The 15,394-nt window shown below is 34.7% G+C and overlaps 1 protein-coding gene across 5 annotated transcripts in view; it reads left to right on the top strand.

Annotated features, from left to right (window-relative positions):
• The window catches only part of USP15 (ubiquitin specific peptidase 15), a 132,578-nt gene that overhangs the window by 100,573 nt on the left and 16,611 nt on the right, over nucleotides 1–15,394 (top strand). For all 5 annotated transcript variants that reach the window (XM_004700490.3, XM_004700489.2, XM_045289880.1 and 2 more), the window contains 11 exons: nucleotides 2,952–3,110; nucleotides 3,191–3,415; nucleotides 6,081–6,164; nucleotides 6,259–6,353; nucleotides 6,446–6,637; nucleotides 8,026–8,141; nucleotides 9,207–9,479; nucleotides 9,856–9,926; nucleotides 10,292–10,407; nucleotides 11,340–11,489; nucleotides 13,485–13,588. In XM_004700490.3, the coding sequence (XP_004700547.1) occupies nucleotides 2,952–3,110; nucleotides 3,191–3,415; nucleotides 6,081–6,164; nucleotides 6,259–6,353; nucleotides 6,446–6,637; nucleotides 8,026–8,141; nucleotides 9,207–9,479; nucleotides 9,856–9,926; nucleotides 10,292–10,407; nucleotides 11,340–11,489; nucleotides 13,485–13,588 (1,585 nt within the window). The remainder of the gene's footprint in view (nucleotides 1–2,951; nucleotides 3,111–3,190; nucleotides 3,416–6,080; nucleotides 6,165–6,258; nucleotides 6,354–6,445; nucleotides 6,638–8,025; nucleotides 8,142–9,206; nucleotides 9,480–9,855; nucleotides 9,927–10,291; nucleotides 10,408–11,339; nucleotides 11,490–13,484; nucleotides 13,589–15,394) is intronic.

The raw sequence follows: 15,394 nt of genomic DNA, 5'->3' as shown, positions 1-15,394 counted from the left end.
TACTAAATTTCAATGGAGAGACTGATAGATGATTAGAAAAGAAAAAAAATTATTAAAAGGCTCCTGAGGTAGGGACAAAATGAAAAAAAGGTTCAGAAATACTGTTACAATACAAAAGCAAGAATGAACATTTGCATACTTGTTTTATAATATAAACCTACCAAATAATAGTACAAATATGAAATAAGGCAAATCGCAATTTTTTTTAACTTGAAAAATTATTCAAATAAAACTTCTCAGTCAATCTGTAAAAGAAGTGCTAAATGTCAATTAATTTTCATTATAGTTCTTTAAGCTTTTTAAGTTTTTAGAATAAAAATCTTCTCCAGTAATCTAGCTTGTCACATTCAGTTAGGAATTATGCTAATGTTTAGAATTTTTTTAATTTTCCCCCAAAAAATGCATGAAATTTTTAACTTATAAAAAGAATATTATATTTTTACACAAATAATACATGCCTTCTATGTTTTTAGTGGGGAGAGGATGGGTTGGTTTTTCTTTTTCTATTTTTTTTAGTTAGTGGGTTTCTCTCCGTGGGGGGTATTTTTAAGGCCTGTGCTATCTGTAAAACATTATGCCAAGCAGTTTTAAGCTCTTACTTATATAAATAGTTTAATTGATATTCATTTAGGACAGCTAGTAGACAGCATTTTATTAATATATGAGTATACTACCCCTTAAAGTTTAAAAGTACTCAACAAATAAAAGACTTACTTTATGTTCTTTACCTTTCTACACTCTGGACAAATTACTCCATAAAAATCACCCCTCAGCCTTTATCCATCATTCAAATTATTACAGTTTGTTAGACTTTTCTAATTTTTTTTAGCCTCATGACATCGACTCTCTGCTTTCTTTCAATCTTATATTTTAAAAATGCTTACTACTATAAAAACTCGTTGTTAGGTGCTTTCAACTCAGTTCCAACTCATATCAACGCTGTGTGTAACAGAATCAGACCCTTCCTTCCCCTGCACCATCCTGACAGTCTTGTAATATGTGAGCCCATTGCTGCGCTCACCGTGTCAATGGATCTTGAGGCTCTTCCTCTGTTTTTACTGGCTCTACCAGGCACGATCTCTTTCTACAGGGACATCTTCACTGCTAAAGAGGTAGACTTCTTTGAAGGCAAATGTATTCATTTTCTTCACCGGCTCCATAATTCCCAGGAGTCAGTTATGGTCTTCCTTATTTATTATAAAATTTGGCACATGCATATGAAATTATTGAAAATACCATATCATGTGTCAGCACACCTTGGTTCTCAGTGTGACATCTTGGCTTTTTAAAACTTTAAATGATTTAAAGAATCCAAGGACAAGATATTGAACAATGAAGGAAGCATGATGAGGAAAGGGAATACAGAGAGTCGCGTCATATACATGTGAAAGTTGGACAAGAAATCAGGAAAAGTGAAGAAAAATAGAAGCATTTGACTTAGGATGCTGGTGAAGACTTTTGGAAGTACTGTGAACTGCCCGCACAAACAAATCTGTCTTGTAAGAAGTACAGCCATTCAAATGTTCCTTGTAAGTGAGGATGGCTTTGATGCTAGAAGTTATGTGGCATCAGGGTGACATTCCAGACTACAACAGATTAGGGAGAAGGAGCTGTCAATCTACTAAAATTACGGAACAGAGAAAATCTTATGAATATTAGCAGAACAGCATCTGATAAAGTCATGAAAATTAGCCCTTCAGGTTGTAAGACTTATTCTTAGGTAGTTTGGATATGTGGTCAGGGGAGGCCATCCCTGAAAAAGACATCATACTTGGTAAAATACAAGGGGGGTGGGGAGGCCCAGAGGCCCTCAACAAGAGGGCCTGACACAGTGACTGCAGCAGCGGACTCAACAGTTGTGTAGATGATGCAAACCTGGGCATTATGTCATTTTCCTATGTTGAGGGTCAGTCCCTGGAGTCAAGCACCTCCACGGCACTGACCAACAACAACATCACAATTATTCATCCTGTTTACAGCTTTCGTTTATTTATTTTGAGTCCTGCCACATCATCAAATAAAGGTCTCCAAACGGAACTCAGCTGTTTCATTAAGGTCAGCTGTATTTTGAGGAAGCAGTTCTTTGCCAGCCATATTTTAAGTATCTTCCAACATGAGGGGCTTTTCTTCCAGTACCCTATCAGATACTGTCCCACTGCTATTACACGATTTTGTCTGCTGAGTAATTTATAAGTAGTTTTCCCTCCTAGTCTGTCTGATTCTGAAATGACCTCTAAAGCCTTATCTATCCAGTGTGGCACTGCTGGTATTTAAAACACCAGTTATACCGTGTCTAGCATCACAGCACCACCGTAGCCACCATAGTACAACTAACTCATAGACTGATAAAAGCTAATTATATATGAAGAGAAATCTCCCATTAATCTCTCTGAAAATTATTTTCTTTTTACACATAGAAACTAAGTGAAAACACTATTTTTTTCTACTAGTGACACACAGCAAACTGTTATTTATAGTTACTAGTCTTCAGTGTTTGCCAATCTGTTATATACAATTTTACTTTATTTTCTACTTGTTGTTTACTCAGTTCAACTTTGATCCAATTTATTTTATAGAGTAATTATTTTAAAAATAATTTAGGTATATACGAGTGATTATATAGTGATAATATAGGTCAAGGACCTATCTCTTAATATCTGCCACAGAAAGATGTAGAATTAAGATCAGAAAAATTCTTTGACAAATAGTAAAACATAAATGAGTAGCAAAGACTGCTAAGACCAAACAATAATTAACATACCATTGTATTTTTTTCTTAAAGGATTCCATGTGCTAGATAAGCTGCATTGAATTTTTACTGGAAATGCAAAACAAAATATAACTCTGTAACTTAAATGTGGTGTGTGTGTGTGTGTGTGTGTGTGTGTGTGTGTGTGTGTGTGTAAATCCCATCCCTGTAACAGATTTTTATAATTTCGCTTTTTCTACAGACACAGGTAGGACGTTTTGCACCTCAGTTCTCTGGATATCAACAGCAAGACTGTCAAGAACTATTAGCTTTCCTATTAGATGGACTACATGAGGATTTAAATAGAATTAGGAAAAAACCATATATCCAATTAAAAGATGCTGATGGCAGGCCAGATAAGGTGAATTTCTTGATATTTCTGTCAAATGCATTGTTATAATTCTGTGGCACCTCTTTGTAATGTGTGTCTGTTTCTTGTAGGTGGTTGCTGAAGAAGCCTGGGAAAACCATTTGAAAAGAAACGATTCAATTATAGTAGATATATTTCATGGCCTTTTCAAATCAACGTTAGTTTGTCCTGAGTGTGCTAAGATCTCAGTAACGTTTGATCCTTTTTGTTACTTGACACTTCCATTGCCCATGAAAAAAGAGCGTACCTTGGAAGTTTATTTAGTTAGAATGGATCCCCTTACCAAGCCTATGCAGGTAAATAATGCAACTATTATTTTTCTTGTTTTTGTTACTTCTATTAAAAAAATTAGTTTTAACTCCGTATTCTTCTAATACAATTAGGTAAGTTTAATTGTAAGGGAGATTTTATAAGGCAGGTGCTTGGGAAATACTGTATATACTCAAGTATAAGCCGACCCAAATATCAGCCGAGGCACCTAATTATACCACAAAATCTGCATTTAAAAATGTGTTGAAAAACTTGACTTATACACGAGTTTTAGAATCTTGAAAAGGTGAGGGATGTGTAAAATATCATTACTTGTCATTGAAGAACAAAATTCTCATCAAAGAATAGCAAAAGGTGCTTTGATTTTACAGTGTTAGGATGAATATTATTAATAAATTATTTTCTCTCCCCCACTTTTTAATGTTAATTTTATATTTTTACAGTGTTGTTGAAAAGGACACATCTTAATTCATAAGAGAAGATTATAGTAATGGGGGAGGAAGGGAGAAAGGGGGAAACCATTTGCAATGATCGATGAATAATCCCCACACACACACACCAGGGGGATGAACAACAGAAACGTGGGTGAAGGGAGACAACAGTCAGTGTAAGATATGAAAACAATAAAAATTTATAATTTATCAAGAGGGGGAGGAGAGGAGCTGATAGATAGTAAGGGCTCAAATAGAAAGTAAATATTTAGAAAATTATGATAGCAACATGTACAAGTATGCTTGATACACTTGATGATATAAGAGCCGTAAGAGTCCCCAATATAATGATTTGGGGGGAAAAAAGATTATAGTATTCTGACATTCCAGTTATTTTAGGCCTGAGAAAGATGAAGTTGTGTCTGCTTCTATAAGGATTTATAGCCTTGAAAGCAGGTCTACTCTGTGCCACTGGGTCACTAGGAGTTAGAATCGACAAGAAAGCAAAGAGTTTGATTTGGGGGGATTAATTTATAAGCATGTTAGAATTTTGAAGAGAAAAGAAAACTTAATCAGACAAAGTATTTGATTCATTAAGTTTACATGTTTAGCAGTTTGGATATTAAATGTTGCTTATTATAATAAGAAAGGCATGTGCTGTGTTTTAATGTTAGTAATTAGTATGATTCATTGCTTAGTGTTATAATTGCAACATTTAAAAAATAACGAGTAACCCTTTTCTGACATTTGACATATCTCAGGTAAAGTAGCCTTCACCTCTTCATCCTTCTAGTCCCCTAAATTCTGTTAAAACTCTTTTGTTGTTGTTTATTGTATTTGCATATAATTCACATCATACAATCCAATAGTTCAGTCATATGAAAAAGAATTGTACAATCACCACCACAACTAATTTAAGGATATTTTCTTCTTTTTTGTGCTCATTGTTATTAGCTTCCCATTTCCCCCCAACCTCCCCTGCCATATCCCCATTAATCCAGTTGCTATCTCTGTAGATTTACTTATCCTGGATTTCATATAGAGGAAAGCATACCAAAACAAGAACCGATAAAACTTTAGTGGTATAACAGTTATTGGTAACCTTGGTAACAGGTTAAATTGAGAGGTAGACACAAAGAGTTCAACAGGAATAGCATTCAGTAACAAAAGAAATTAAAGGTTTTGCACACATATGGGGTCTAGATGGAAGGACATGAAGAGAGTCAATGCTGGGAAACAAAACATTTAAAAGGACTGAAATGTCAATGCAACCCACAATAAGGAACGAATGCACAGGTAAAGAGAATTAATGGTTAAAGAGTAATCTATGAATATAATATTTCAAAAGTGAAACAGTTTCAGGTAATAGAATTGGATGATAGTTGAATCACAGTGTAGTCTTTGAATTGAGGAGCCAAGAAACAGTAAGGTTAGGATAAATCATCTGTATGAATGTTGTCCAAGAGCCCTTGTGGCATGGTGAGGTTAGCTTTGGTGAGTTTATCAGTCAGTGGTTCAAACCCACCAACCATTTTGTGGGAGAAAGATGAGATGTGTTAATCTGGGTTGACTAGAGATACAAATCCAGAAACATTCATATAGGTATAAGAGAGAACTTTATATCAGAGTAATTTCATATTAAAGCAGCCCAGTCCAGTTCAAGTCCATTAAGTCCGATATTAGCCCATATGTCTGATACTAGTCCATAAGTAGTTCTTAAGACTCAAGCAGTACATGCAGTGATGCTGAATGCAGGAAGATCACAGACCAGTGGGTGGATAGTCTTTTGGATCCAATGGCTATGGAAGCATCTACGCGCTGGCGTGGGTCTCCACATGGCTCCTCCAGCTCCGGGGCTCTGGCTCTATCAGCATAGCTCAATCTGGCTTGTGTCAGGAATGTGTAGCAGAGAGTTTGTCCCACCTCCTGGGAGGAAGACAGGAATACCCAGAATCCTCAGGAGAAGACCATGCCCACACAGAAACCTTGTTGATAGGCTAGACTCTACCCCTTCACTCAAGTTAGCAGGAGATTTTCTAACTGCCACAAGAGTCTATCTGCTCCTATAAAGATCTACAGCCTCAGAAACCTTGTAAAGCGTTCAATTCAGCAGAAGTGGGTTTGGACATTGTCATCCAGGATGACTGTAAGATGGTGACAGGTACTGTGACTCAGACATAATGAATATAAAGTCATGAGGTTGGTTACATCTATTGAATATTTTTCAGAAGAAATCTGTTATCTTTTTTGTTGTTTTTAGTACAAAGTGGTTGTCCCAAAAATTGGAAACATATCAGACCTTTGTACAGCATTAGCAACTTTGTCAGGAGTGCCTGCAGATAAGGTAAGGAAGGTGCTTTTGTGGTAAAAGTATGCATCTTGGTATTTCATTTTTAAGAATTGTAAAACCAGCTTAATAGAAATTTGTTTCCTTCTAGATGATAGTTACTGATATATACAATCATAGATTTCACAGAATATTTGCTATGGATGAAAACCTTAGTAGTATTATGGAGCGTGATGATATTTATGTGTAAGTATAAAATGCATTGTGTAAACTATTGAGAAGAAATTGAAATGGAATGACAGGTTTTTTAGCGTTTTTAATCTGTTTTGTCCTTGTAGGTTTGAAATGACCATCAATAGGACCGAAGATACAGAGCATGTGATTATCCCTGTGTGCCTAAGAGAAAAGTTCCGACACTCCAGTTACACTCACCATACTGGCTCTTCACTTTTTGGTCAGCCTTTTCTCATGGCTGTACCACGCAACAACACTGAGGATAAACTCTATAATCTCCTGCTTTTGAGAATGTGGTAAGTGCTAGACAAGTGTGTTTTGACAAAAGAAAGATAGACGCAAAATAGAGAATAAGTAATAGAAGTAAAAATGCAAAATACTACCAACATATGATTAGATAAGCCTGTATTAGATTTGTTTAGACAGGTAACAATTTTAAATACCAGATTACATTCCAATTATGTTTCATGTAAAACACATTACTGAGTAATTGCAAACATATGAAATGTTTTAACTACTTTATACCAGAAATTTACAGTTGGAAAGGAGTAGTTATCAGTACTGTAATGCTGGTATGCACTCCAAAATCATAACATTTTTCATAGACTTCATTTCTTTATAGGGACTGCTAGTCTAAAACTCACAATTTTATTTAAAAGACTAAGTCATTTTCATTCATAGTAATGTAGGTGCTTTTTGCTTTCTAGTACCTTGATTTGCATTGGGTGTTAGTCTGGGTAGACTAGAGAAACAAATCCATGGACACCCATAGGTGTATAAGAGAGAGTTTTATATAAAGGGTAATTGTACATTAAGAAAACATCCCAGCCCAGTCCAGATTAACTCCAATATTAACCCATATGTCCTACACTGGTCTATAAAGTCCTCTTCAGACTCATGAAGCATATGCAATGACGCCGAATGCAGGACAATCACAGGCCAGTGGGTAGTAAGTCTTTGGATCAAGTAGGGTTGTAAGCATCTCAGAGCTGGTAGGGGTCTCTACCTGGCTTCTGCAGGTCCATGGTTCTGGCTGCATCAGAGTAGGTCCATATGGCTTCTCCAGCTCAGGGCACTAGCGTAGTTCCACGTGTCATGTCAGCTGCATTGTCTCCCAGGGAGTGATCAGAGAGAGAGAGAGGTGTCTCCTGCCTCCAAGGAAGAAAATCGAATTTCCCAGAATTCTTAGGAATAGGCCATGCCCACACAGAGCCCTCATTGGCTGTGATCCAATTGACAGACTAGACTTCACCTCTTTACTCATAATCCTCTCAAATTGACATGAGATTATGTAACTACCACACATTGTAAGGTTGATTTTTTTGTTAATTCGTTTTAGTATTTTTTCTTACATACCTGTTTTAATCATAAGCAATCTTAATTAGAATATATATCATGTAAATGGTGATCTTTGCATATGTATTTTTTAATTGAGAAATTATTTGCCACAAACATTTGAAAAAAAATGTAATGAGCCAATATTTTGGGCTTTTTTAAATAACCAAGACACCAAGTCACACTTATGTTGACTTACCTTGAGTTGAAATTTATTCTTGAATCTACTAAATGACCAATGCTTCTACATTAAAAAAAAATTGATATTGTATTAAAAGAATAAGGAACTTTTTTCCTTGCGCGTTTACTTTTTATACCTGACCTTGTTTGGTTTCTAATTTTCTTTAAGCCGTTATGTCAAAATATCTACTGATACTGAAGAAACTGAAGGGTCCCTACACTGCTATAAGGACCAAAATATCAATGGGACTGGCCCAAATGGCATACATGAAGAAGGCTCACCAAGTAAGGCTTCCTTTTACATTGTGAGACCTTTTCACGTGCATTTCTGACTTGGAGAAGAGAGTAAGAAAGTGGTGATTAAGTTACTAGAAAATATTTCTGAGCCTGGGGAAAATAATACTTATTTGTTGCGTTGCTTAAGAAAATATCTGCCACTGAGGTATAAGGCATCATCAGAACAAAAAATCTTACCATAGTGAATGATGGGGGGAGTGCGGAGTGGAGACCCAAAGCCCATTAGTAGGCCACTGGAGATCCCCTTGCAGAGGGGTCTCGGGGAGGAGATGAGCCAGTCAGGGTGCGATGTAACAACATGAAAAATACAGCTTTCCTCTAGTTCCTAAATGTTTCCTCCCCGTTCCCACTACCATGACTCGAATTCGATCTTGCAAGTCTGGCTAGACCAGAGGATGTACACTGGTACAGATAGGAACTGAAAATACAGGGAATCCATGGCGGATGAGTCCTACAGGACCAGTGGTGTGAGTGGCGAAACAGGGAGGGTAGAGAGAGAATGGGTAGGAAAGAGGGAACCGATTACAAGGAACTATATGTGACCTCCTCCCTGGGGGACGAACAACAGAAAAGTGGGTGAAGGGAGAGGTTGGACAGGGCAAGATATGACAAAATAACAATTTATAAACTATCAAGGGCTCATGAGGGAGGGGGGAGCGGGGAGGGAGGGGAAAAATGAGGACCTAATGGCGGGGGTTTAAGTGGAGAGAAATTGTTTTGAGAATGATGTACAAATGCGCTTTACACAATTGATGTATGTATGGATTGCGATAACAGTTGTATGAGCCCCTAATAAAATGTTAAAAAAAAGAAAATATCTGCTGCAAAGCACCCACAACTGAGCCCGCCTTTTCTACATGTATGAATCAGTGGCGATTACATTCTCCCCAGTTGTACAACCATACTCATCTTCCTTTTCTGAATTTTTCTCCACTATTAACAAAATGCACTGCCCCCTAAGATTCCTGTCTAATCTTTTTATTTTAATATTCATTTTAATTTTTAAAATGTAATGTTGTGTTTATTTTTAAATCTCTTAATATGTAAAATTAGGTGAAATGGAAACTGATGAACCAGATGATGAATCCAGCCAGGATCAAGAACTTCCCTCCGAGAATGAAAACAGTCAGTCTGAAGATTCCGTTGGAGGAGACAATGATTCTGAAAATGGATTATGCACTGAGGAAACTTGCAAAGGTCAACTCACAGGGCACAAAAAACGATTGTTTACATTCCAGTTCAACAATTTAGGCAATACTGATATCAACTACATCAAAGATGATACCAGGCATATAAGATTTGACGATAGGCAGCTTAGGCTAGATGGTAAGTATTTGTGAAAAATGTCTTAAACACTAAACTTGAGAGCAAAGTATGTCATTTGAATCATGAAATTCCACCCTTTCATGAGATTTATTACCTGTTTACATTTTTTAAATCTTTTTTTCTTAAGTAGGCTAAACCTTGTTTCAGTATTTATTAAATGGAAATTCTCTTTATATAAGGCCATTGTGTATAAGGTTTTATAGATTTTTTTTAGCTCCTAAATTATTACAGTTGCTTAAAAATAGCTAGGTTTTACTATACCACCCAGTATAGTAAAAAATATTATACTTTGTTTATTCTGGTGTACATCTTAACATTAAAATATATAATTTTCAGCATTATGATAATTAAGGGGAAAATATGTTTTCCATCGTAGAAAGATCTTTTCTTGCTTTGGATTGGGATCCTGATTTGAAAAAAAGATATTTTGATGAAAATGCTGCCGAGGTAAGTTATTACTCATCCCTTTGGATAATTTCTCAAGTTAATCCCTCTGTTTTGTTAACACTTTCAACCCTACCAAATATGTTTGTTTTACCAGTAGAAATTTAGTCAACCTAGAAGAGAGATTACTGTTCTAAAAAAATTTTTTCAGTACAGGATTTGAATATTGCTTTCTGTTTACACTTTTTAGTCCTTCATATAAGTTATTTTACATGAATTATTTTTGAAGTGTGATTTAAATCTCAGTTGAAAATAAACATTCTTTTGGGAAAATTTAGGAGTTTTCATTATTATCCATAGTAAGATGGTATCACTAAAATGAGTTTTGTTTCATTTGTTCTCTTAACTCAAGAAATACTTCTCTTTAGGATTTTGAGAAGCATGAAAGTGTGGAATATAAACCTCCCAAAAAACCTTTTGTGAAATTAAAAGATTGCATTGAACTTTTTACAACAAAAGAAAAACTAGGTGCTGAAGATCCCTGGTAAGAAACAAAGTTAAACAATTTTTTTAAGTAAAAAATTTTTTTTAAGATTTTGGCTCAAGTATGTGCTTTATCACGTTAAAGAAGTGATTACTAAATTCATTTTTGCTATTTGAACTGATAAGCATTTTTCTAGATGAGAATAATGTAATATAGTCCCTGAACTGATGCAGATGGTTAACACTCTTGACTGCTAACCAATAAGTTATTGATTAGTGTTCACTTAGAGGCATGCATCTCACAAGAAAGGTCTGGCAGTATAATTCAAAAAAATCAGCCATTGAAAACTCCATTGGACACAGTTCTACTCTAACATACATAGGCAAGAAATGGGTTAGAAACAAACCTATAGCAGCTGGCATTGGTAATAGTCTTTAAAAGGATGCGACTATCTTCAAAATTTTAATCTGAGCAGGTTTCTAACAGTTCAAGCAAAAATGGAATTGAAAGATAATGGAATTTTTCCACCAACATTTTGAAGCCCTCTTGTATAATGTTGAGCTTTAATCCCATTACGGTATTTTCTATATAAGCCATTACACTGGTACCAATTTCAGTTGCTTTTTTAAACTATGCAACCTATGTGTAAAAACTTTCTTAGGGAATAGGAGTGATATTTTTATGGTATTATTAATTCCATTTGAGCCCAGAAGCTTTAAGGTTTTATAATATTATGTCCTTTTAGCCTACCAAAATGCAAATTAAATATTCTTCATAATTTCTTTCAGTACTTACGTGCATTTTTTATAATAGTTAAAATGATACAGGAAATAAAAATAATAAAAGGCATTTGTTTCAGACTGATAAGTTTTAGGCATACACTGAGTGAATGTAAAACTTTTAAACATTTGTTTATTGCTTTTGTTAATAAGGCTTGTCTTGCTTATTTTTTATACCTCTATCAAGCTTTAAATTCTTGTCTATATTTTCAGGTATTGTCCAAATTGTAAAGAACATCAGCAAGCTACAAAAAAGTTGGATTTGTGGTCCTTGCCTCCAGTACTTGTGGTCCATCTCAAGCGATTTTCCTACAGTAGATACATGAGAGACAAGTTGGATACCTTAGTTGATTTTCCTATCAAGTAAGTTTTAATTACACTTCATAATATTGGGTACTTCTAACTTTTTTTTAACTTTTCTATTGCTTCCTCTTATTATTATTCATTAAACATCAGATGTCACTGAACGTAGTTTAGTTTTTATTACTTCTAACTCGATAAGGATTGTGTTTCTTGATTTTAATTCTTTAAGATTTTCCAAAGAACCAAAGAAAATTGTTTTAAATTTTTAATTTATTATATTTTATATTACCATATAATTATGGGTTTTATAAATCTAAGATATAAATCTTGCCTCTGTTTTATAAATCTAAGATAATATGATGTGGATTCAGAGTTTCTGGGAAAATTCTATTCTCTTTCAATTCTTTTTTGTTTGTTTAAATGAACCTTTTGTGGCTGCCTTGTACTTTATAAGATCTTAGTGATTTTGTTTTACATAGGAATTATTTTATCATTACTCATCAGTTATTCTTAACTATACTTAAAAATAGAGTAAAATCATATGAGAACAGAATAATGAGCTCCCTTATAAGAATAAGCTAGTAGTGAAATAAATCATCCCTATTTTATCATGTTTAGGTTTTTTTTATTTCAATGTTGAGACTATTGTATCACTTCTCAAAACAGCAGAAAAATCTAGACACAATATTTTTATAGTCTTTTTTTTAAGCTTTTATCCTCAGTTGAGAATTCAGAAGAGAAAAAAAAGATTTTACTATATACATAGCACACTGTATTTTGCAGAAAGAATTTGGGATCGACCAGGCCAAGAGGCTGAGAGCCAGAAAGAGGCCTGTCTAGAAGTTTGCAGAGAAATTGTTTTGACTGAACAACGATCATGAGCATTTCTCCCTTGAATTGCAACCCTAATAAACCCCTAATTATGAAAAAAAAAAAGAAAGAATTTGGGATCATGTCATTTTTTAAAATGACCTGTGATTGTTCTTTTATATTTAATGATTTTTATGAACCAAAATTTACTTGATACAATTAGTAAATAAATGCTAAGGTAGGTGTCTATAGACAAATGATGTGGGAAATAGATTAAGTAAAGTAAAATTGAAATGTTTACTGAACTGATGATTCTAATTAATATTTATAAATTTTAAATTGTTTGTGTTTTGCAATTGTAGAGCAGGGGAAAAAAATGTTTGTTTTCTCTAACAAGATTCTGCACCTTCGGTTCTCAAAATATAGCATCCATTCCTTGTTTACCAACATAGTTAGGTCCTATGGACCTAACTGCAAAAATAGAGGATAACCATATCATATCACAAAGTGCAGGATGACTACATTGTTATTGCATAACTGCCAAACCAGTGCGCATCATGGTCCAACCAAGTGGACAAATAATCCTAACCCTCACAGCCAGCATTACTCACCTCACCTAGGTGTTCAGTATTGCCAGACATATGTCGTTGATGCTCAAAATAGCGGGATCGGAGATTTTTTACTATTATCAAAACTGTCAGCTATCTGATAGCAAGACAGTCAAGAAGTGAGAAGTAAGAGTATAACATGTTGATGTAAATAAGAACAAGAACAAGAAATGATAAGCTAGACTCAACTAGAGGTATATTTGAGATAGAATTACTGCTTTGTAATGATACAAGTACTAGACATAGATGAAATATTCAATAGTTATTTTTCACTATCCGTCTTTTTCCTTCTGGATCATTCATAAAATATACTTTAAGATATAAAACATAAAAACAAATGTGCATTGAACCCAAATAAAGAATGACACTTTTTTCCTGATATACTGAGAATTAAATGTAGTAACATACAAACATTAATCTGAATAACAGTGATCAGTGGTACATTTTAAAACTCTTGATTCCTAAAAAAATTTTGCCAGAAAACTCAAACCTCGGTACATTTTTTATTTACTTTATGTTATTTGGTCTGTGGAAATTTCTTTAGGAACCTGTAGATAATTGTAGGAATGAAAGGGAATAGACAACTCATTGAATTTTGGAGAAAACAAAAAACTAACTTGTTCTGTTTTTTAAACAGTGACTTGGATATGTCGGAATTTTTAATTAATCCAAATGCAGGTCCTTGCCGCTATAATTTGATTGCTGTTTCTAACCACTATGGAGGCATGGGAGGTGGACACTGTGAGTTGACATTTTACTTTTAAGCTTAAATCCTGGTATTTACTAAATGTCGACATTTTTAAAAGTTTTATTGGCATATAATTCATATGTCATATAATATAATCATTCAACTATATTAAGAAGTATGTGCTTTCAGAACATATTCTTCTCGTATGCATTGTTAGCTCCTTGTTTCTTACCAATCTCCCCTGCTATGCCACTAGGCATATAAATCCAATTACTCTCTCTATATTTACTTATCTCGGACTTCATATACTGAAAATCATACAAAACATAAATAAAAGCCAACAGCAATGACCAAATGAAACAGAAAAACCTCAATTGAAAAGAAAGCAATAAATATTAAAAACTAACAAGATAGATGACCCCTCAGAGACACTGATAGGTGTAACAGTTCCTGGAGGGTACCAGAAGTCAGAAGGGTGGGGAGCGGGGAGTTTATAGCACTGTTGATTGTGTAGCCCCATCCAATGGGATTGAACATCGGAACTGTATGGAAAGGGAAGGGATATATTGGAATGAGTAAAATATTCAATAAAAATATTATTCAAAGGGAAAAAACTGAAACAACTTTAAAGGTCAAAAGGGAGATAAAATATTAAGGTGTTACATTTTAACTTAACTACAAGTGCCATAATCCACTTCTCAGTGCTCTCTGATAGCAAAGCTATTCACATCCCTGGAGTCCAATCAGAGGGGATTCACCAGAGGCTTAATCCATGTGGGAGCCCTGCAAAAGGATTTTGGATGCCCACCATAATCTATAGCTTTCTGCAAACTGGGTGTTAACAATTTAAGATGGATACCTTTCCCTCCAAATTTGGGTTTTATTACTTAGAATCCTTGGATCCCACAGGCTGAAATCCTTCTTCCATGTGAATTTAGTTGATGCCTCATTTAGATAGCTTAGATAGCTGCTTGTTTGAAGATAAGCCTTTAAGACCCTGCGCGTTATTCTCTTTCGATAGCTGGGTACATCCAATTTCTTCACCACATTTCACCATAGCACCGACATCTTCAGAGATCTCTTCGTGAGAGTACATATCTAACAGGGCCATATCATAAGAAGTAATTAGGTTTCAACTAAAATTAAGTGCAAGCCAAAAGTCCATTCTTGTATATCTATAGTTTATATGTCTTTGGTTTACTTTAGAAACATTGTCATTTTATGATAGAGTACATTATAAATCATCCCCCTGGGGCATAAGGTAGTTCTATTGAGAGAGTCAGTAATTTAGCCAATGGTTTAGAATTTGAAATACTTTTGAGAAAAAGAAATTATACTTGTATAGGCCAGATTTTCAGACTGTAATACATGAATTATTAAAGATATTACTTCTAAAAGGTAAAATGTCTTAATCATAGAAGGTGTTCAATTGTTGTTTTAGTTTTTCAAATCAATTCCAGCTCCTAGCAATCCTATAGCACAGAGTAGAACTGTCTCATAGGGATCACAAGGTCTTTTCTCCCACAGAGCAGCTAGTAGGTTTGAACTACTAGCCTTTCAGTTAGCAGCCAAGTTCTTAACCATTGAACCACCAAGGTTCCTCATGAAATCTTTACAGGTTATAGATCGCCAGCTCTTTCTCTTGAAGTAACCACCATTGGGTTCAAACTGCTGACCTTTTGTTTAGTTGCTGAACATTTAATGATTAATGAATAAATCTGCTTTTGAACCTTTTTTTAAGCATGGGGTATAAAGGATGAGTTAACCATTTATTTCAAGGCACAGGGACATCATTAGTCCACTCCAGATATCCTTTTCCCCCGTTCTTTCCCTCACCTTTTGTGTGTGTGTGTGTGTGT

This window comes from Echinops telfairi, unplaced genomic scaffold (genome assembly GCF_000313985.2).
Source record: "Echinops telfairi isolate 266 unplaced genomic scaffold, ASM31398v2 ScPeMD7_2;HRSCAF=8, whole genome shotgun sequence".
In the NCBI taxonomy this organism is placed as follows: domain Eukaryota; kingdom Metazoa; phylum Chordata; class Mammalia; order Afrosoricida; family Tenrecidae; genus Echinops; species Echinops telfairi.
The sequence above is the reverse complement of the archived record's forward strand: the minus strand, read 5'-3'. Positions and strand labels throughout refer to the sequence as shown.